At 44.5% G+C, this 21,777-nt stretch overlaps 2 protein-coding genes across 7 annotated transcripts in view; one reads left to right on the top strand and one right to left on the bottom strand.

The window, feature by feature from the left end:
- The first annotated feature begins 223 nt into the window (after positions 1–223).
- Positions 224–14,720, top strand: LOC138194705 (actin filament-associated protein 1-like 2). The gene is made up of 16 exons (XM_069143638.1): positions 224–478; positions 6,085–6,219; positions 6,305–6,382; positions 6,953–7,014; positions 7,871–7,991; positions 8,077–8,306; positions 8,892–9,071; positions 10,018–10,098; positions 10,209–10,275; positions 10,941–11,191; positions 11,267–11,376; positions 12,028–12,145; positions 12,223–12,295; positions 12,916–13,088; positions 13,515–13,625; positions 14,419–14,720. The coding sequence occupies exons 1-16, from the start codon at positions 463–465 to the stop codon at positions 14,443–14,445; spliced, it is 1,833 nt and encodes a 610-aa protein (XP_068999739.1). The 5' UTR covers positions 224–462; the 3' UTR covers positions 14,446–14,720.
- A 2,160-nt stretch (positions 14,721–16,880) lies between these two features.
- LOC138194711 (dematin-like) overlaps positions 16,881–21,777 on the bottom strand; it is a 24,702-nt gene continuing 19,805 nt past the window's right edge. For all 6 annotated transcript variants that reach the window (XM_069143651.1, XM_069143650.1, XM_069143648.1 and 3 more), the window contains 2 exons: positions 21,365–21,445; positions 16,881–20,650 (listed from right to left, as the gene is read on the bottom strand). In XM_069143651.1, coding sequence (XP_068999752.1) covers positions 20,537–20,650; positions 21,365–21,445 — 195 coding nt within the window. In that variant the 3' untranslated portion in view covers positions 16,881–20,536. The remainder of the gene's footprint in view (positions 20,651–21,364; positions 21,446–21,777) is intronic.

Raw genomic sequence — 21,777 nt, 5'->3', positions numbered from 1 at the left:
GATACTCACAGAAAGTTAAAAACATGATGTATACCAGGCAGCTTCTGCACTCAGTATAAGCACCTCTAATTTTCAAACGCATTAATGGCCTTTTAATTTTAGTGTTTATCACACTGGATGGAAAACATGTGTTTGTTCATATTTGACTGAGTTCTCAATTTGATTTGAAGGCAGTGAAAATAATCAACAATACACAACTGTTATTGTGATTTTATTTTTGTAGAGTTCTTTATTGCATCATTATGAGCTGTATCTGTGTTGGGGGAGTTGTTTTGGACTTCCTCGCTGAGCCGGCCTCTTCCTCCTCCCTCGTGTGCTGAAGTCACTCGGAGGCAGGACTCGGCTGGCAGACCTCAAACTGCTGCTCACTGAGCACACAGAGGCAGTTCAGAGAGGAAATCTGTTTGGGATCCTTCAGCAGAGATATGAGACCGAAGACCGGCAGCCGCTGAGACGACAGACATGGACAAACAGAAAGGTAGTGTCTTCACTTTATAATATTTAACTACACACATCATACAAGTATAGAAATAATAATTAAATAGGAATAATGTCTTCACACCACAGGAGGTCAATTAAAACAGAGTAACGAGCGCACATTAATTTATCATATAAAGTACATTTGACTTTAACACAGGAGCAAGTTCAGACGTGGAAAAATTCATACGAACACGTGATTGTTGAATATGATGGTTTCACATCATGTCGGTACGTAAGCTTTCAGATGTCAAAAGCAGGACATGCAGAGGTTTAAAAAGGAAAAACAAATGATAACGTCTTTTATTTTACATGTTTTTTACATCTTAGATAAATTTCACATGTACCAAATACAGGCACACATTATTATTAGGTGATTTCACATGGGAAATAATATATAGAATTGTTGAATGCAATATAAAAAAGCACTTCTTATTAACACAGTGACAGTCTCTGCCTGTAGAGGACAGTGTTCCTGTAGTTCCCGTCTCTGCCTGTAGAGGACAGTGTTCCTGTAGTTCCTGTCTCTGCCTGTAGAGGACAGTGTTCCTGTAGTTCCCGTCTCTGCCTGTAGAGGACAGTGTTCCTGTAGTTCCCGTCTCTGCCTGTAGAGGACAGTGTTCCTGTAGTTCCTGTCTCTGCCTGTAGAGGACAGTGTTCCTGTAGTTCCCGTCTCTGCCTGTAGAGGACAGTGTTCCTGTAGTTCCTGTCTCTGCCTGTAGAGGACAGTGTCCCTGTAGTTCCCGTCTCTGCCTGTAGAGGACAGTGTTCCTGTAGTTCCTGTCTCTGCCTGTAGAGGACAGTGTCCCTGTAGTTCCCGTCTCTGCCTGTAGAGGACAGTGTCCCTGTAGTTCCTGTCTCTGCCTGTAGAGGACGTGTTACAATCCCTCGTTCTGCTGTTGTGGAGTCTTTATCACACTGATGGTATGTTAACTACAGCAACAAACCAATCAGAAACACCCGTCTGTTCTCCGACAGCATCCTACCTCCTCCTCCTCCTCTTCATCACTTCCTCCTCCTCCTCTCAGGAGACAGCTCTAATAGACTGTTTAGATTCAGCACATCTTTGTATTTTTGTGTTTTTAAATCAACATTCTGCTATAAAATATAATATATATAATAATATATATACATATATACGTATATATGTATATATATATATATATATATATATATATATATATGTACATATGTATATTACTTATTTAGGCGTCTCCACACCCGAAAAAACAGACACACACACATGCTGGTACTTCCATCTTTGTGGGGACCTTCAGTGACGTAATCCTTTAACCAAAACCTGATTCTAACATGTCCCCATAATGATGGCTGTACACACACACACACACACACACACACACACACACACACACACACACATTTAGGAGGTCAGGAGGAATGCCATCATTGGGCTAATTTAAGGGTTTGCTTTTCATGGTAACGTAGCTTAAATCACTTTCAGCTTTTTCTAAACTTTTCAATTTTCGGCCAATCACAGGAGCCGCTTGGCCGCTTTCTGTCCGTCACCGCAGCGTCTTCAGTTTCAGGCTTTTTCCTCAAATATCACAAATAAACAAAACTACAGCTGGAGAACTTCAGGGATCAAACAAAACTTCATATGTCAGATGGGAAGATGGATCCTTGATGTAAACATGACATCTGCATTTAAATCCAGTAGATTCCTGCATGACTTCAGGACAGCTGACAAACACGCTTCATGTTTCAGTCTCATTGCTGATCTCTGATGTATAATGTTGTTCAGACGTTACGGGGTGGACAGCAGACAGAAGACAGAAGGTTCTGGTATCAGAGGTTCTGGTGTCGGAGGTTCTGGTGTCGGAGGTTCTGGTATCGGACGTTCTGGTGTCAGAGGTTCTGGTATCAGAGGTTCTGGTATCGGAGGTTCTGGTATTGGAGGTTCTGGTGTCAGAGGTTCTGGTGTCGGAGATTCTGGTGTAGGAGGTTCTGGTGTCTGAAGTTCTGGTGTCAAAGGTTCTGGTATCAGAGGTTCTGGTGTAGGAGGTTCTGGTGTCGGAGGTTTAGGGTTCACACATAGTCAGAGACAGACGGAGACGTGATTCTGCTTCAGGGTTCTGGTCCCGGTAGGTTTGGTGATGAAGATCCGTCTCCAGGAAATGAACGCAAGTCAATGCAATGTCCCCTGAAGTGACATAAACAGGACTGTGTGTGTGTCTCGCTGCATCAAAGTCAGAGACAGGAAGTTGATGTTGATGGACAGATAACAAACGTCCGTTTATCTTCAACCGACAGAGTTCTGGCTCACAGTGTGCTGCTGCTGTTGTTGTATTGTTGTGTAGTGGGTGTGTTGTGTCGTGTGTTGTGTATTGTTGTGTTGGGGGTGTGTTGTGTTGTGTGTTGTGTATTGTTGTGTAGTGGGTGTGTGAGTTATGTGCAGCTCTGTGTTTAAAGCAGCTGATTAGCGTCCTCAGTCAGCAGAGACGAGTTAATGTGACACGTTGAACCTTCGTCTCCCACTCAGAGAATAAATGAATGGATGAAGTCCGTCTGCAGGACAATCACTGCTCTCTGTTCTCCATGTTCATCATTCAGACTCCTTCCAACCATTCAGACTCCTCCAACCATTCAGACTCCTTCCAACCATTCAGACTCCTTCCAACCATTCAGACTCCTCCAACCATTCAGACTCCTTCCAACCATTCAGACTCCTTCCAACCATTCAGACTCCTCCAACCAATCAGACTCCTCCAACCATTCAGACTCCTTCCAACCATTCAGACTCCTCCAACCAATCAGACTCCTCCAACCATTCAGACTCCTTCCAACCATTCAGACTCCTCCAACCATTCAGACTCCTCCAACCAATCAGACTCCTCCAACCATTCAGACTCCTTCCAACCAATCAGACTCCTCCAACCAATCAGACTCCTCCAACCAATCAGACTCCTCCAACCAATCAGACTCCTCCAACCATTCAGACTCCTTCCAACCATTCAGACTCCTCCAACCAATCAGACTCCTCCAACTAATCAGACTCCTTCCAACCATTCAGACTCCTCCAACCATTCAGACTCCTCCAACTAATCAGACTCCTTCCAACCATTCAGACTCCTTCCAACCATTCAGACTCCTTCCAACCATTCAGACTCCTTCCAACCATTCAGACTCCTCTAACTAATCAGACTCCTTCCAACCAACCAGACTCCTTCCAACCATTCAGACTCCTCCAACCAATCAGACTCCTCCAACCATTCAGACTCCTTCCAACCATTCAGACTCCTCCAACCAATCAGACTCCTCCAACTAATCAGACTCCTTCCAACCATTCAGACTCCTCCAACCAATCAGACTCCTCCAACTAATCAGACTCCTTCCAACCATTCAGACTCCTTCCAACCATTCAGACTCCTTCCAACCATTCAGACTCCTCCAACTAATCAGACTCCTTCCAACCAACCAGACTCCTTCCAACCATTCAGACTCCTCCAACCATTCAGACTCCTCCAACCATTCAGACTCCTCCAACCAACCAGACTCCTTCCAACCATTCAGACTCCTTCCAACCATTCAGACTCCTCCAACTAATCAGACTCCTTCCAACCATTCAGACTCCCTCCAACCATTCAGACTCCTCCAACCATTCAGACTCCTTCCAACCAATCAGACTCCTCCAACCAATCAGACTCCTCCAACCAATCAGACTCCTCCAACCAATCAGACTCCTCCAACCATTCAGACTCCTTCCAACCATTCAGACTCCTCCAACCAATCAGACTCCTCCAACTAATCAGACTCCTTCCAACCATTCAGACTCCTCCAACCATTCAGACTCCTCCAACTAATCAGACTCCTTCCAACCATTCAGACTCCTTCCAACCATTCAGACTCCTTCCAACCATTCAGACTCCTTCCAACCATTCAGACTCCTCTAACTAATCAGACTCCTTCCAACCAACCAGACTCCTTCCAACCATTCAGACTCCTCCAACCAATCAGACTCCTCCAACCATTCAGACTCCTTCCAACCATTCAGACTCCTCCAACCAATCAGACTCCTCCAACTAATCAGACTCCTTCCAACCATTCAGACTCCTCCAACCAATCAGACTCCTCCAACTAATCAGACTCCTTCCAACCATTCAGACTCCTTCCAACCATTCAGACTCCTTCCAACCATTCAGACTCCTCCAACTAATCAGACTCCTTCCAACCAACCAGACTCCTTCCAACCATTCAGACTCCTCCAACCAATCAGACTCCTTCCAACCAATCAGACTCCTTCCAACCATTCAGACTCCTTCCAGTACTGCAGGAGTACTACAGGAGTACTGGAGGGAGTCTGACTGATAGAACCTCATAACGGACCACTAGAACCTCGTCACCGACCACTGGAACCTCCTCACCGACCGATAGGAGTACAGGAGTACTGCAGGAGTACTACAGGAGTACTGGAGTACTGCAGGAGTACCGGAGTACTGCAGGAGTACTACACTGGTCAGTGAGGAGGTTCTATCTGTCGGTGAGGAGGTTCTATCAGTCGGTAAGGAGGTTCTAGTTGTTGGTGAGGAGGCAGCAGCAGTTTCAGGTGATGTAACAGCATTCTTTGTTCTGTGTGAAACATTAACGTCTCCTGACATTGGTTAATGTGTGAAGGTCACCTGATCATTAACGTGTGAAGGTCACCTGATCATTAACGTGTGAAGGTCACCTGATCATTAACGTGTGAAGGTCACCTGATCATTAACGTGTGAAGGTCACCTGATCATTAACGTGTGAAGATCACTGGGACATTGGCGCTGGGAAACGTTTCACTGTCCAGGTGCCATCAATTTTCTCAGTGACTCAATAAAAACCCGACTGCAGTCAGAACCTGTGAAACTGCTTCGACTGTTCGTAGGAGACGTCGTGGTTTCATTCAATCAGCGGTTGGATTCACTCGATCATCTGGGAGGGAAATAAAGACAGGTGAAGACAGCAAGCTGAATGTTTTTACACGTTCTGGTGTGACGAGGATGAATCTGAGTGTTCCGCTGGTTTCAGGTCCCTGAACCCATCGTCAGCATTCATTCATACAACTGATCGTTCAGAACTCGGTCTGGACGAGGTCACGTTTAAACACCGTTTTATTTCTCAACCTCCATCTTTATTATGCTAAAGTCCTAAAATAATATTCAATAAGGTAGGAGGCAGGACTTCCTGCCTAAATATAATTTTTAAATCTTTTAAATTCACTGATATTCACGAATAAAACTATACATACGTTTTATTTAAAGCTCACTTTTTTCTTTTCTTTGAACGTTGTCAAACATTAAAGACCTGAAGGGGAGGACAGACACACTGTCTCTGATGGACAGACAGACATGACTCATCAGTTAAACGGTGACTCAGCGGGACAACGAGATAAAGTCTGAAAACTGTGCTGGAAACATTATTTCACTGAACTGAAACCTGAGGCCAGACAGACGTCCACCTGTCTGTCCACCGGTCTGTCAACCAGTCTGTTCACCTGTCTGTCCACCTGTCTGTCAACCAGTCTGTCTACCTGTCTGTCCACCGGTCTGTCCACTTGTCTGTCCCTCTACTCACCTGTCTGTCCACCGGTCTGTCCGTCTGTCCTGCTGTCTCCAGTTCTGGCCAAGCTGATCTGGGACCTGCCGTCCTTCCTGTCTGTCCTGGACTCGGAGAACCTGAGTTACATCGCTCAGGCCCAGAAGAAGTCCATCTCAGAGCTGCTGTCCAGGCTGCAGCTTCAGGACGCTCCAGGTAAGGATCCCGGAGACCCCGGAGACACCGGAGACACGGCGTAGAACCAGACGAGCTGCAGTAATTGTGTCTGCTGTGTTTTCAGTGGAAGATGCCGAGTACATGATCATGAGCTGTCCGTCGTCGTCTCCTAGCAACGATCTGGCAGACACACCTGGGACAGGTGACGACTAACGCTGCAGTCAGGAGAGGAAACAGAATTCACACCGACGTGCTCTTTCTTCCTAATACAGAACACAAAAGAAATACACACCGCGTGTAATACACCCGCCAGTCCAGCAGGGGGCAGTGTGTCAGTGGCCGGCGTCTAAAACTGATTTAAGAAAACAAGTTAGGAAACAGGTTAAAAACACACGACGGTTCGTTAACGGTCATTCAGAAGCGTAGAGTTCGGAGCCGTCACCATCTTGCTGTTTTTAAACAGGAAGTGACCATATTTGGACGAGCTGGGGGAGGAGCCAGCGGTGGATCTGACTGATCTGATTGGAAGCCTGACGATACTACGTCCCACCCACTTAATATGAAATGAATGATGAATTATTTCCAGAAGGAAACTCTGATCACAACTTACATCACTTAGCTCCGCCTTCAGCCTCCTTGCAACTACTTCACTACTTGGCCAAGGTGAGCCAGGGGTCAGAAAAACATGCTGCCCTCTAGTGGACTGGCGGGTATAATACACGTGATATAGAGGACAGTTTGAAGCTGTTTGTTTGTTTGTTGGTTGGTCCAGAAGGTGTCTGGTCCTCTGAGCTGGTCTCACATCAGGACTTGTCCACCTGGCTGAGGAATGCGGTGAGTCAGCAAAGACCTGCGGAAAAAAAAAAATCACAGAAATAAAATGTCAATTAAATCAAAAACAAATAAAGTATTACAAATAAAATTAAAAAAAATTACAAAGAAAGAAAAAATTAAATCAAACATAAAACTTAATAAAATAGAAAATGTATGTAATGAAAATGTAATACTTTTTAATTAATATTAAGAATATATTTACAAAAAAGGGGGTCTAAAATATCCCCTTTGGTTACCACGGTAACACAAGAGCATCCTTTCATCTCGGCACACTGAAGCTCTCTGACCTCAGCAAAGTCCTGAGGTCAGAGAAAAGGAGGAGGGAAAAGTGGAGGAGAAGGAGGAGGAGGAGGAAGCTGCTCTGTGATGTGGGTCAGTAATGACTGAGTCCTCCCGAGGTTTGGGAGGAGACGGCAGTGTTACTGTGTGTGTGTGTGTGTGTGTGTGTGTGTGAGGGAGTGACAGGAAGTTTAGTGTTTACATAAAGCCATCTCCCCTCTATCTGTCCTCTTATTGGCTGAGAGGGAGGAAGTGGTCAGTGATGGCGGCAGATTAGCATCTGGTCTACGTGATGGACAGAAAACACACCACACACACACACACACACACACACACACACACACACACACACACACACACACACACACGTTATAACAGACTCAGTGTGTAAATTCACCTCCATTTTAACATCTCTCTTCTTCTCTTTCATTTTTCCTGTTTTAGAACATTATTTCACAAAATGAATAAATTACAGTCAAAACAAAAATCTAAACTCTCAAGTTTAAACACACCACCCCCAACAAACAAACACAGAAACAACAACAAACAATTGTAACTTAAACCGCTGTGGTTCCAGATGCAGGGCCCCACGGTGCCCCCCCATCCACCAGGAGGTCTGGGAGCTGATGATGATGATGAAGATACGTATGAGGAGGCGGAGCCTTACGTAGCCGCTGACACCACCGTGTCCCACACTGGTACCTGAAAACACACAAACAGAGAACACACACCAACAACACCAACAACAAACCGTCTTAAACATGGACCTGTTCCTCCCTCCAGAGGGGGCGGAGTCAGAGAGCAGCCACTACGAGTCCTATGGCGAGGAGGACCATGATGACAACGAGGGGGAGGGGCTCGTGAAGGACAGAGCTCACTACATCCAGTGGAGCGCCTCGCAGCCCTGCCTAAGGCCCGCCCCCGAGTCCCGCCTCTGTGGTTACCTGTGGAGGAGGAAGTGGCTCGGACAATGGAGCAAACAGCTGTTCATCATCAGGAACGACACGCTGCTGGTGAGAAGAAAACACAGAACCATCGAGATGCAGTTCCTCTAATGTCCACTAGAGGCTGCTGCTGAGGAAGAACCACAGACTGGATATAAAAGAGTTCGTAGCTTCAGGTCTGTAAAATGGTTCTGATCCAGAAGTGTCTTCAGCTGCAATACCAGCGAGTGCCACTAGAGGTCGGCTCCAAAAAGCCTCCGGCTCCATAGACTCCCATTCAACTTCTCTCATCAAATCCAAAGTGAATAAAATGTGTCCATCAGTTATCTCGGTGTTGTTAGCTAAAGTCACTCCTTCTTATTAGTTTTCTGGAGGTCCATCTGAAAATAATCTCTCATTCATTAGAAAAGAAGATTGTCAAAGGATCAAAGATTGACCTGGGTGCAGTTCCTCTAATGTCCACTAGATGCTCCTGTGATGAAAATCACATGACAATCTGGAATCAGTTTCTCTTTAAAAGAACGTGGAACTCACCAGTTACATATTTGGTGAATACTTCATGAGACCATGTGACGTTGTATTTTCTCCGATGTGTGTGTGTGTGTGTGTGTGTGTGTGTGTGTGTGTGTGTGTGTGTGTGTGTGTGTGTAACAGTGCTATAAGTGTGCCCAGGACCTGCTGCCTCAGCTGGAGTTGAACCTTCGTGGCTGTCAGCTGGTCTACAAGTCAAAGAGCAGCAGGAAGATCCAACACCAGCTGAAACTGGTGCCGCCGGGCTCCGAGACGCTGGTTCTGGGCTACAACAGCTACCAGCAGGCCGACGAGTGGAGGAGGGTCAGAACCACACATCAATACAACTTTACACTCAACATACTTTAATCTATTCACAGACTGTGATGAAGGACCTTTAATCTGTGACAGACTGTGATGAAGGACCAGACTGTGATGAAGGACCTTTAATCTGTGACAGACTGTGATGAAGGACCAGACTGTGATGAAGGACCTTTAATCTGTGACAGACTGTGATGAAGGACCAGACTGTGATGAAGGACCTTTAATCTGTGACAGACTGTGATAAAGGACCTTTAATCTGTGACAGACTGTGATGAAGGGCCTTTAATCTGTGACAGACTGTGATAAAGGACCTTTAATCTGTGACAGACTGTGATGAAGGACCAGACTGTGATGAAGGACCTTTAATCTGTGACAGACTGTGATGAAGGGCCTTTAATCTGTGACAGACTGTGATGAAGGACCTTTAATCTGTGACAGACTGTGATAAAGGACCTTTAATCTGTGACAGACTGTGATGAAGGGCCTTTAATCTGTGACAGACTGTGATAAAGGACCTTTAATCTGTCACAGACTGTGATGAAGGACCAGACTGTGATGAAGGACCTTTAATCTGTGACAGACTGTGATGAAGGGCCTTTAATCTGTGACAGACTGTGATAAAGGACCTTTAATCTGTGACAGACTGTGATGAAGGACCAGACTGTGATGAAGGACCTTTAATCTGTGACAGACTGTGATAAAGGACCTTTAATCTGTGACAGACTGTGATGAAGGGCCTTTAATCTGTGACAGACTGTGATGAAGGACCTTTAATCTGTGACAGACTGTGATGAAGGACCTTTAATCTGTGACAGACTGTGATGAAGGACCTTTAATCTGACAGACTGTGATGAAGGACCTTTAATCTGTGACAGGCTGTGATGAAGGACCTTTAATCTGTGACATCACACTGGTCTGAGTGTGATTCTCAGTAACGTGTCTGCAGGTGATCGAGGAGGTTGGAGGAGAAGTGGAAACTCAGAGCTGTTTATCTCTGACGAAATCAGAACAGCTGCTGTCCTGCAGGGTGAGACACACACACACACACACACACACACACACACACACACACACCAACCGAATCACCAGAACTGATTCTCTGTGATTAAAGCTCGACTTCCTGTTTGTTGTGTTCAGTCCAGTTCGGTCCCGTCGGACTCTGACGAGGAGAAACCGGCTCGCTGCCGCCTCAACAAGGACAAAGGTACCGAAAGCATCCTGCAGGAAGCTGCTCAGATATAATGGAGCGCTTGTTTGTGTGGAGTTTTGTTTACATTGTAAACAAGTCAGGTTTCCATCAATAACGAAGCACAAATTATAACGAGATTTCCAGAAAATATTAAAAAAAAATGATTTGAATTCACGTGTTTCTAGTTCGTTTCCACGTGAAACGAGTTGCTCATCGAGCAGAATCACATCTGGATCTTTGAAACGCAGAAACACGCAGAGACAAATATTCATGAGTGACATCATCAGTTTAGAAGTTGCTGCTGGATCTTCTAGTACAACAAGAGAAACAGTTCAGCCCGAATATACGTCAATGAAACGTTCAATTTCAATAGAAAATGGCCCCAAAAACGTGCATTAAATGTCCAATAATTTCATACAGATGAATTTATGTTTAAATATTTAATTGTACGTCTTCAGTTGAAGATGATAACCAGAGTTTTGTGATGTTTATTTTATTTGATTGACTCTAATAGAAATATATGAAACAAGAAGTCTACAAACCGAAAGTTAAATGTCAAAAATAAAAATTTAAAGCAGCAACAGGTTGAAACAGGAACAAATCTGTTACAGCTTCTGTCTGACACATGAACCCTCTTCAGTGACCTCTGACCTCTGACCTCTGCTGCTTGTGTCCGACAGGCTTCCTAAACGTGCTGATGAACTGTCAGTGGCAGAGTTTACTGTGTCGGGTGGAGGCTGGACTCCTCAACATGTTTGCAGAGGAAGAGGAGGAGCAGGAGGAGCAGGAGGAGCAGGAGGAGGTGAAGAAGGAGCGTTCGCCTCAGTACACCGTCCAGCTCCGAGGCTGTGAGGTCCGGGCCGGGCCCGACACCGACCGGTCCTACCGGATCACACTGAGCATGCTCGGTGACCGGGTGGCGGTGCTGGAGGTGAGCCGCTCAGACAACCGCACTTCCTCCATCTTTAATTCGTGACTCGTTAATTTGTCTCCTCGTCCGTCTCAGGTCGGCAGCGACGAGGAGAAGCAGCGATGGTTGAAGCTGCTGCAGGACGGAGCTGCCAATCACAGTCGCCATGACAACGACACACAGCAGCACACAGGTGGCGCTCTCAGGTCGGAGAGTCATCTATACAATAAATCTATTTTAAACCTTTATTTGGCCACTAAATGTCTCAATGAGCTAATGTTTCCTATTGGCCACTCACAGTGATACAACAACAACAACATCCACAAACACTTCCTGTGAAAAGACATCTGAACGATTGTTAACGTGACGCTTCCAACCGCAAACAAAGTCCAGTTATAGTCTTTTTATTCCGAACTTTAAATCCGTTGAGGTTTTATATTATTTAAACTTTTCCTGAGTCTAGAAAAGTGATTTAACTTTCGTGATGTTATCATCGTGTGACATTAATGGTCCGAGCAGAAACACGTCAGTTCACGTTTAACCCAAGTAGTTCGAGGTGTAACGTCAACAGGAAACAGTTTTAGATGTGTCGCTTGTAATCAAGGTCTACGGGGGAGTTTTTGTTGTAATACCACGAGTGACCACTGGCGACACCCACGATTCTGCCTGACCAATTAGAAGTCTGCAGTGTTTCCATGTCACCTTTTAGGAGCCTCACCAGGGGTGGTACTGATAATAGTACCAGGTACTGTCCGTACTCTCGGCCCGATGGAAACCCAAGAAAAACAAACAGTTGAGTCACAATATTCATATTTACATCCATGTTGTTGTTGTTGTTGTTTGTTTGTCCTTGTCAGTGGGCTCCAGACTCTGAGATTTCCCACCTTCAACACCTACATGGACGACCCTTTCCAGCTGAGTGGACCGGGCCGAGACCAGCCCGTCTACTCCAACACCTCCCTGCTGGAGCACATGGTACGATCCGAATGGACATCTTTGATGTTTGTTGTCTTTCAGCTCGATTCTCATCTTTGATGTTTGTTGTCTTTCAGCTCTGCAGCTCTCAGGATTCAGTCGTCTGCAGCTCGCTGACGTCCAGAGACTCGCTGACCTTCAGCAGCCACAGTGAGTCATCATGTAATAATAATCATAATAATAATTATAATAATAAAAATAATAAACCTACAGAACAGTCGGAATCCCACAACAACGTCACAATTATAAAGTAAACAGTGGAAACAGATCGATACATAATGAAACTGTCAACTGATGAAAAATGCAGGAACAAAGTCTAGCTAGGCTAATTAGCCATTGTGGCTAACGGCTAAATAGCAAAAAAGCTAAAGGTTTAGAGATAGTAAGCAAAAAGTAACAGATGAAGAACTGAAAGTAAACAGTTAGCCTCGTTCACAAAAGTCATTGAAAAGACAATTTAAAAGGTTGTCAGTTGAACTAATTAGCTAGTTGTACTGGATAAACAAGAGATTAGCTCAAAGTAAACCGTGGAAGTAGTTAATTAAAAGTAGCCTAATAGTAGCCTAGCAAAACGTCATAGTAGTTATTGGCTAAATAGTGTTGAAGTTAAAGTAGTAAAATAGGTCGCAAACAATCCCAACAGTTAAAACTGTTCGCGGAGAGTAAACAGCTGAAATAGTTACGTTAAAAGTTACAAATTGTGAGTTAAAAGGATAAAAGTACAAAGAAAGAGTGAAACCTCAGTAAATCTGTTTCTCTGCTTCTCTCAGTCTCCGACAGGAAGTTGTCCAACGGCCGGCGAGGCGTCCAGAAGCTGGAGTTGACCGGGAGGAGGACGGCGCCGCTGAGGGCGGAGTCAGAGATCAACCTGGTGTCCGCCACCAAGCAAAACAAACGCACCTCGTTCAGACGGTCGCTGGCCGTCTGCACTGAGCGCGCTCAGGTAGGAAACACCGACCGAAGGATTACTGACGGACACGCAGTGATGGAGGGTTGGTGGGTCGGACCAGAACAGAGACCGACGAACCAGAACATCCTAAACACACATTATTTAAACAAAACATCAGTCACAAGTTCACACTGGTCTCTGGTGGTCTCTCCTGATCTCTGATGGTCTCTGATGGTCTCTGATTGTCTCTCTTGATCTCTGATGGTCTCTGATGGTCTCTGATGGTCTATCCTGGTCTCTGATGGTTTCTCCTGGTCTCTGATGGTCTATCCTGGTCTCTGATGGTTTTTCCTGGTCTCTGATGGTCTCTCCTGGTATCTCCTGGTCTCTGATGGTCTCTGATGGTCTCTCCTGATCTCTGATGGTCTCTCCTGGTCTCTGATGGTCTCTGATGGTCTCTCCTGGTCTCTGCTGGTCCAGGTGAGTTTCCTGAATCCTCTTCTGCGACGGACGGCTTCGGCTAAAAACTCCCTGAGACGAGCTCCTTCAGCGCTGTTCATCGAACACGGAAACGTTTTCCAGAGGAGGAAGGTGAGATTCACACAAACACGGATGTTTCCATGGTGACCGTGGCTGCATGCTCTGTTCATTGCAACCTCAGATTGTTTATTAAAGAGTTCGTAGCTTCAGGTCTGTAAAATGGTTCTGATCCAGAAGTGTCTTCAGCTGCAATACCAGCGAGTGCCACTAGAGGTCGGCTCCAAAAAGCCTCCGGCTCCATAGACTCCCATTCAACTTCTCTCATCAAATCCAAAGTGAATAAAATGTGTCCATCAGTTATCTCGGTGTTGTTAGCTAAAGTCACTCCTTCTTCTTAGTTTTCTGGAGGTCCATCTGAAAATAATCCCTCATTCATTAGAAAAGAAGATTCAAGAAGACCTGTTTTTGGGGGCGTGTCTGTTTGATTGACAGGCCTGTGGTGCAGTCAGGTTACAGCTATCGGTGGGCGGGACGTAGTATCGTCAGGTTTCCAATCAGATCGGTCAGATCCACCGCTGGCTCCTCCCCCAGCTCGTCCAAATATGGTCACTTCCTGCTCCAAACAGCTCCGAACTAGTAAAGATGGTGACGGACAGAATCTGAACTGGAGGATTCATAACGTTCACAAACCAATGATGACATCACTGATGGTTGATGGTTGATGTGAAACCAGTTTGGACTGTGATGAAATTTTGCATCACCCATTCTGGACGTAGACCAGAAGTTAAATTTAAAACAAGCTTTAACCAGTCAGAACACGTCCAAACTCTACTGCTACATTTAGAAAATTAACTCTGGACTTGAATGTGATGGAAATACTTTATTAATCTTCCTGTTTTCTCAGGAGTGGGAGACCAAAGTTGCTGCTTGACACCTGCTGACCAATCAGACGTCTCGTCTCATCAACTCAACTGACAATCCTGCAATTCATTTTGAAAGTGTCTTTAGTGTAACTGTGATAAAAATTATAATTTTTTTATTACTCAAAAATAGCACAATGTAAGAATGGACTTTTGATTTAAGTTTTATACCATGACATCACTTCCTGTATTATTTCTATATATTTACTGTACTTTGTACTCAGGAGGATGCTTCTTTTGGACTAAACACTGATCTGTAAAATGATATTAAATCCAGATTTTTACATGTTGTTTTTGTATCTTCTCATTATCAATTACCAGACGTATTGAAAACTGAAAATTAAATCATATTTATTAATTACAAAACAACAGCAGCACTTATAAACTTCTAATTCACACATTTGTAGGTTATCAGTTGTTAATATAATTAAAACTGCAAGCAGTGATGTACGGGCCCTCGCACTCTGGCGAGCCGTCTCCCAGAAGCCGTCTCCCTGACGTACAGCGCGCGAGGGACCACATATACCCGCTTAAAGTTGCTATTTTTGTCTTGTTTCCTGTCTCCAGCAGGGGGCGCTGGCGAACCGTTTGGCCACGCCGACTCGCAAAACACATCAGATGTATCGTCTCACCACGCCGGATATATGTGACACGTTTCGTGAGGTTTCAAGCATCCTTTGACCGTAAACATCAACTTCCTGTGTCACGGCGAGACATCCAACTTTGTTGCATCGTCACGGCGACGCCCATTGACAAAGTCGAACGAATGTCTCAATATATCATCAACTACATGTTTAGGTTATTGTGACCCGACTTTACGTTCATGGGATCAACCAGCTCAACGTAGAATGTGAACGTATGAAAAGTGTCATTTCCAGTGGCCAACAGGGGGCGCTATGACCATGAGCGAATATTACCACACAGGGGTCTTCAGGGCGGGGCTGTTATCATACCTGTGATGTTTGGAGAAGGTCGGTCCATGTACATAAGATTTAAAGCAACTTGTAGTTTCATGGCGAGATGCTCAAAATGGCCGCCTCTCATGGGCACACACATCGATGAAAACAAATTATTTTGATAACTTTTAATCCCAAACATGTTTTCTATCCAGAGAACCTAAATTCAAGTCGGTCCGACAAAATCCCTCGGAGGAGTTTGACAAAGTACAACGTGTCAGAGTCGCCCAAATTGGCGACCAAATTCAAAATGGTTGACTTTCTGTCCAGTTGACGTAACGGTGCAATGTAACTTTTTTGTGCGTCCAGGTGTGATACACGTGTCCACCGGATTTGGTGAATTTAGGTAAATGTGGCCGCCGGGGCATCTCTGTAGGGGGCGCTCTCGAGCCGTTTGGCCACGCCCACTCGCGACTCCACTAGAATACGAAATTTTTCGCCGGGAGACAAATGTGTTTCTACTTTCACGAGTTTATGAATATGATAAAACCTCCAAAAAGGAAAATCACTTTACGTAAGAATGTTGAATGGGTAAGAAAAATAAAATGTTTATGAAAAACAACAGCTTCACACCGATGCTCGGTGCTCGGGCCCTAATAATATGACAGTGTATAGTTTTAGTTTACGGGCAACTGGGCTAAACATGTAAATAAACAGAAGGTTCCGGCTCCAACCACCAGGGAGCGCTGCACGAGGACACACCGTCATTTGTACCAAACATGATCAACTCTTTGGGGCATAACTCACTCAACTCTCACAGACATGAAGCACGTGTCGTTAGCTGCAGTGCGACTCACCCTTCCCGAGGATATCCATACTTCTGGAAGCTAAACCTCCATAAACCCGCTTAGAAGTTACAGGAACAGGATCCCTTGGAAATCGTGGTGTTTTTAGCTTTTCTTCGGTCCCACGGGGATAGTGACAGTTAGCTGGACTTTCATGTGTCCAATATAAACAGGAGATGCTTAAAGAGAATTCGGTTACTTTTAATCATGACAATTGGCTGAAATGTTAACAAACAATAGGCTTAGAAAATGGGGTCCACATGTGACTTCCTGTTTACATCCCCCAAAGCATGATGGTAGTTCTTTATTCTGTAAATAGAGGTATTTATTAAATGTATTACCCTTTTTGTGTTTTACTCAAATGTATAATTTTTACTCCAAATCTTCATCCCAGTAGATTTGGACTCTTTAAACTATGTTATCGATTTCAGCTGTGTTTTTACTGCTGGGACAAACAAACGCTGACACCTGATTGGTTCCTGGTGACATCACCTTCAGTGTGTTTAATCTTTTCTTTGGAAAGTTCCTTTCAATCAAAGAAATAAAGTTTGGTGACTTTCATCAACATAACTTCAATGTCTGTAGGACATAGGTCAAAGGGAGCTCTCTTGACTCTTCTGAAGCCTTCCCACGAACTCGTGGCTGTGGCGTCTTTTAATGGTTGTTGTTTTTTATCGATTGTTTCAGACAGAAAACTTCAGAAAGCAAAGAGAAACGCTGTTTATTGAAACTCTGGTTAATCATTCACGTCACCGTTCATCTGTTACAGCAGCTGCATCACATGAAAACAACTATAATATCCTCATTCAGTGGTTCAGTATGTACAGCAGCAGGGCGGCAGCGAGTCTGACCTCTGACCTCCGTCTGACCTCTGTCTGACCTCTGACCTCCATCTGACCTCCGTCTGACCTCTGTCTGACCTCTGAACTCTGGTATTGTATTTATTAAACTGCTAAAAGACAAAATTATGGATTAGTTGTAAAATAATTTAAGTAAAAATCTTTCTCTCACCAACTACAAAATAAAAACAATTCCTCAAACTTCTTTTAACTTAATAATAATAATAATGACAAAACATTTCCAGGAGCAGTATAATGTGAAGAAATATATTAGTTTTACTTGATTATCAGTAGTTTATGATTGATAAGATATTTTTATCAACAACAAACAAGCATAATACATCTTTTATTTAAAGTCGTCTGATTTCTTCTCATTTGATCTTTTTTATACATTTTAAATATTTTAAATTGTTGTTCGTTTCTTGCTGCAGATTTAAAGATTTCACACAAATAAAATGAACTCGTGTTCTTGCAGAATAAAAAAAACCTGAATAAACTTCAAAAGTTATAAGTCAGAAATTTCAGTTCATCTCCATGGAAACACACGAGGTCTTTAAGTCCCGCCTCATTTCTCAGTTGCAGTGAGTTTGATGGAATTGCTGGTTAGCTGTTAACTGTCAGGGTCATTTAAATAAAGGCTGAATATAAATATGACATCATCGTGGTGACATCATGCAGCAGGTAAACGGTCAGACACGTCGACGCCCTGCAGTCCAAAATAATTCAATAAAAACAGAATAATACACCTCAAAATGTACAAAAAGAAAAACATTGAACAATCTTTGTGTCGTCATGGCGTCAGTCACAGCAACCCACTTCCTATTTTTTACTACACCAACCAATCGGAACACATCGTGAATCCTCAGTATCACAATCACTCCCCAAAGGAAGAAAGAAAACAAGAAATCCTCTCGGCGTAAAGTGGCCGATGCTCGCTCACCCTGACGTCTCTCATCTCCATCAGCTGGTTTTTTTTTTTTTTTTTCCAGTCTTTTATTTTGTTGATCCACAGACAGGAAGCGGCGAGGCGGCGTGACGCAGGATGAGGCGGTGGTGATTTTGGCGTTTTGAAGTTGATGCAGTGACGGTGAGTTTAAACCTCAACGCAGGTCTGAAGGCTGAACTCGGATTTAAAGGGACGTTCAGTAAATCACCATGACGACCGCAAACACACCAGAACATCTGGGAGGAAGTTCTCTAATCTGTAACTGCAGTAAAAGTATAAATACCACAGAAAACTTTCAAAGTAAAAGAACGGAGTTTAATGAGGAGTCAGCGGCCGTCTCGGTGTCGACCCGTCTTTGATTTATGGACACGTGACGTCCTGAACGCCTCCCGCTTAACTCCGGCTCAGCCAATCAGCTGCTGCGCTGCTGCTCACCAGTTCAACGTGTTGATAGGTTGAATATTCATGTGTTGTTTTGCAGTGCAGATTTAGATCCTCCGACACGATGCTGCTGGATATTAAACTGATAACTAGGAGTGCCGACGTCGTCGTGTTCTGAAGATCCGGTCGGTTCTCCTCATTCCTTCGTCGTCTTTGGGTTCGAAAACCTCAGAGAAGTCCAGCGAGAATTCGCCCGTCGTTTCCTCATCGACATTCATGTTGTGATAAATGATTTCTACACGTAGTTAAGAACAAACATGCAACTTCTCTATGTAGGTTAGAAAATAGCTGCACATCATTTGGTCACTAAGCAACACGAGCCGAGGCTGAACGTCTCCGACCTGCTGATGGGCGGAGCCAGAGCTGAGGGGGTGGAGTTCAGTCGTGTGGTTCATCGTTGCTCCTCCACGCTGCAAACATCCCTCAGGTGTGTGTGTGTGTGTTTGTGTGTGTGTGTCTCTGTGTGTGTGTGTGTGTGTGTGTGTGTGTGTGTGTGTGTGTGTGTGTGTGTGTGTGTCTCTGTGTGTGTGTGTGTGTGTGTGTGTCTCTGTGTGTGTGTGTGTGTGTGTGTGTGTGTGTGTGTGTGTGTGTGTGTGTGTGTCTCTGTGTGTGTGTGTGTGTGTGTGTGTGTGTGTGTGTCTATGTGTGTGTGTGTGTGTGTGTGTGTGTGTGTGTGTGTGTGTGTGTGTCTGTGTGTGTGTGTGTGTGTGTGTGTGTGTGTGTCTATGTGTGTGTGTGTGTGTGTGTGTGTGTGTGTGTGTGTGTGTGTGTGTCTATGTGTGTGTGTGTGTGTGTGTGTGTGTCTATGTGTGTGTGTGTGTGTGTGTGTGTGTGTGTGTGTCTATGTGTGTGTGTGTCTGTGTGTGTGTGTGTCTATGTGTGTGTGTGTGTGTGTGTGTGTCTATGTGTGTGTGTGTGTGTGTGTGTGTGTCTATGTGTGTGTGTGTCTATGTGTGTGTGTGTGTGTGTGTGTGTCTATGTGTGTGTGTGTGTGTGTGTGTGTGTCTATGTGTGTGTGTGTCTATGTGTGTCTATGTGTGTGTGTGTCTGTGTGTGTGTGTGTGTGTGCGTGCGGCAGTGGCTTTTGCTGAACTAAAGATAAAATCGAGGAGACGTTTTAATCGCAATCGTTTGGACTATTAATGGTATTAATAGTATTACTAATAGTATTAATACTATTAATGAATATTAACCAGGAGGTTTGGAGCAGGAAGTGACCATATTTGGACGAGCTGGGGGAGGAGCATGGGAGGGATCTGAACCTGAGGATACGAGGCCCCGCCCACCTATAGAGGAAACCCTACTGCACCAAAGGCCTGTCAATCAAACACACACGCCTTTAATTGTGATATATTGCGTAGTTTAAGGCTTCAAATAACAATTAAGTCGTGAAAAATGTCCGTCATAGTTTCCTTTAGTTTGAAAAAGTGATAAAAATTATTTCTGGATTATCAGTGTTGAATTTATTAGTTCATTATCATTAGTTATTCATCATCGTGTTATCGTCAACGTCCTTTTAACATGTTGAATGTATATATTTTGTAAGATAAAATATTAATTATACTAAACTCCTGCAGGTGTCACGTATAAAAATATGAATAATTCCATGTTGCTTTAAAGGTTCGTCTGTGAACGCTGACAGAACCAGTTAGCTCGTAGCGTTAGCATCAACTCCAACGACTGCGATCGAACCGTCTCCTCATTTTTCTCGTCAGTGCTGGGAAACAGATGCTGTCACTATGACATCATAGCTGGATAAACCAATAGGAACGCTTCTATTTAAAGTGCGCTAACAGGTACTTGATTCGTTCCGCCTGACAGCCGACTCAGCGGGAACGTTGCTTCAGTTAACGTCTCGTACCAGGAAACAGAAGCGCCGCGCTGCGTTCGACCTCCGACCTGCGACCTCCTGCGACCTCCGACCCCGTTCACCTGCAGGTTTCATTTGTGCTCGCTCAGCAGTTTCATGGTTCCGGCCTGTCGGACGTTAACGTGTGAAGCAGAAGTCGAACAGAACGCCGCGTTTCTCTGCAAACCTGAAGACGTCTGCTAGCTGAAGGGTCGATGACGGTGACGGTCGGAGTCCGGTCGGGTTCCCGCCGGCTGATCCGGGAGGAGCAGGGCATTGTGGGACGTCAGAAGAGACACACCCTCTTCTTCATGTCGTTTCTCTTCCAGACGGAGAGACGGTCGAAGTTGTCGATGGACATCCCGAAGACGCTGAAGAACTCCTCCTGAGAGAGGTGTCTCTGGAAACAGCAGGAAACGATGAGTCGGCACATTCAGCACCGAAACAAATCATTGTTCTACTTCGGTTCTGCTGCAGCTCAGGAACACGTTTTAATGGCAAATATTCAGGTTAAAACTTTTTGTATGAAAGTAAATGATTTTTTCGGTAGTGAAAGAAAATGTTCAAAGAGTTTTTTAATGTATCTAATTTACTGCAGTGTGTTTCTGAACAGAGGAAACGGCGCCTTCGGTGGCCACTGGTGGTAATTACAGGATCGTGATGGATTCATAAACCGGATGAACCAGCTGACGGCTCTCAGGGAACCGTTACGCTCTAATCACTGGATCTGGAGTTATGTACAAATCAACGTAGCGTTCACTGAAATGTTTTCTATTCTCATTTTTAAAAAATCATCAATGTTTGTAACTTTAAAAAAAAAATGTCAATAGTGACATTTTGAAGCCATCAAAAATCATCCTTCTGGAGCCTGAAGTGACCAAATTTGCCCACTAGGTCCCGCCCACCCATACCAGAAACCTGACTCCACCCCAGACCTGTCAATCAAACTAGACACACCCCCAAACATATCTGGATTTGAGTCCTAATATCTAATGAAGGCTGGAAGTATTTTCAAAAGGAAACACTGATCAGAAGGGAATGTTGGAGCCAGTCCCTGGTGGTCATTGGTGGTATTACACTGGAAGAAACTTTAAGAGACCCAGTTGTTCTTTACCTCCAGTCGGGTCCGGTCCACTCCAGGAGGCAGTTTACTGCGTCCTCGGTGAGTCACCACCAGCATCTCGTAGGGGTAAATCTGTCAATCAATCAATCAATCAATCAATCAATCAATCAATCAATCAATCAGATGTCAGGTTAAATCAGCGTCTTCACGTTCTTCTTTGTTTCCTGCTCAGTAAAGACACTGCAGCATGTTGATGGTCAAATCTGCTGAAGCAAACCGTTTAGACTTTTTGCGACTTCATGTCCACTCCAGTATAAGACCACAGTGTGTAATACACTTGGCAGCCCACTAGAGGGAACCGTGCTGGTGTCACGTTTTGACTTGCCTCAGTGTGATGATGTACACGTACGGATTACTTTTTACGTAACAAAGGAGATCATGTGATTAAGTACAAAAGTGCTAGA

This window comes from Embiotoca jacksoni, unplaced genomic scaffold, assembly GCF_022577435.1.
Source record: "Embiotoca jacksoni isolate LCO1_2020_lvr unplaced genomic scaffold, fEmbJac1.0.p SCAF_112, whole genome shotgun sequence".
Lineage (NCBI taxonomy): Eukaryota > Metazoa > Chordata > Actinopteri > Embiotocidae > Embiotoca > Embiotoca jacksoni.
The sequence above is the reverse complement of the archived record's forward strand: the minus strand, read 5'-3'. Positions and strand labels throughout refer to the sequence as shown.

Bases quoted from the DNA above. Each gene is read 5' to 3' on its own strand.
- LOC138194705 (XM_069143638.1), top strand. The intron at 7,992-8,076 runs GTACCTGAAAAC...TCCTCCCTCCAG, and splicing joins CACCACCGTGTCCCACACTG to AGGGGGCGGAGTCAGAGAGC. The intron at 12,146-12,222 runs GTACGATCCGAA...GTTGTCTTTCAG, and splicing joins CCTCCCTGCTGGAGCACATG to CTCTGCAGCTCTCAGGATTC.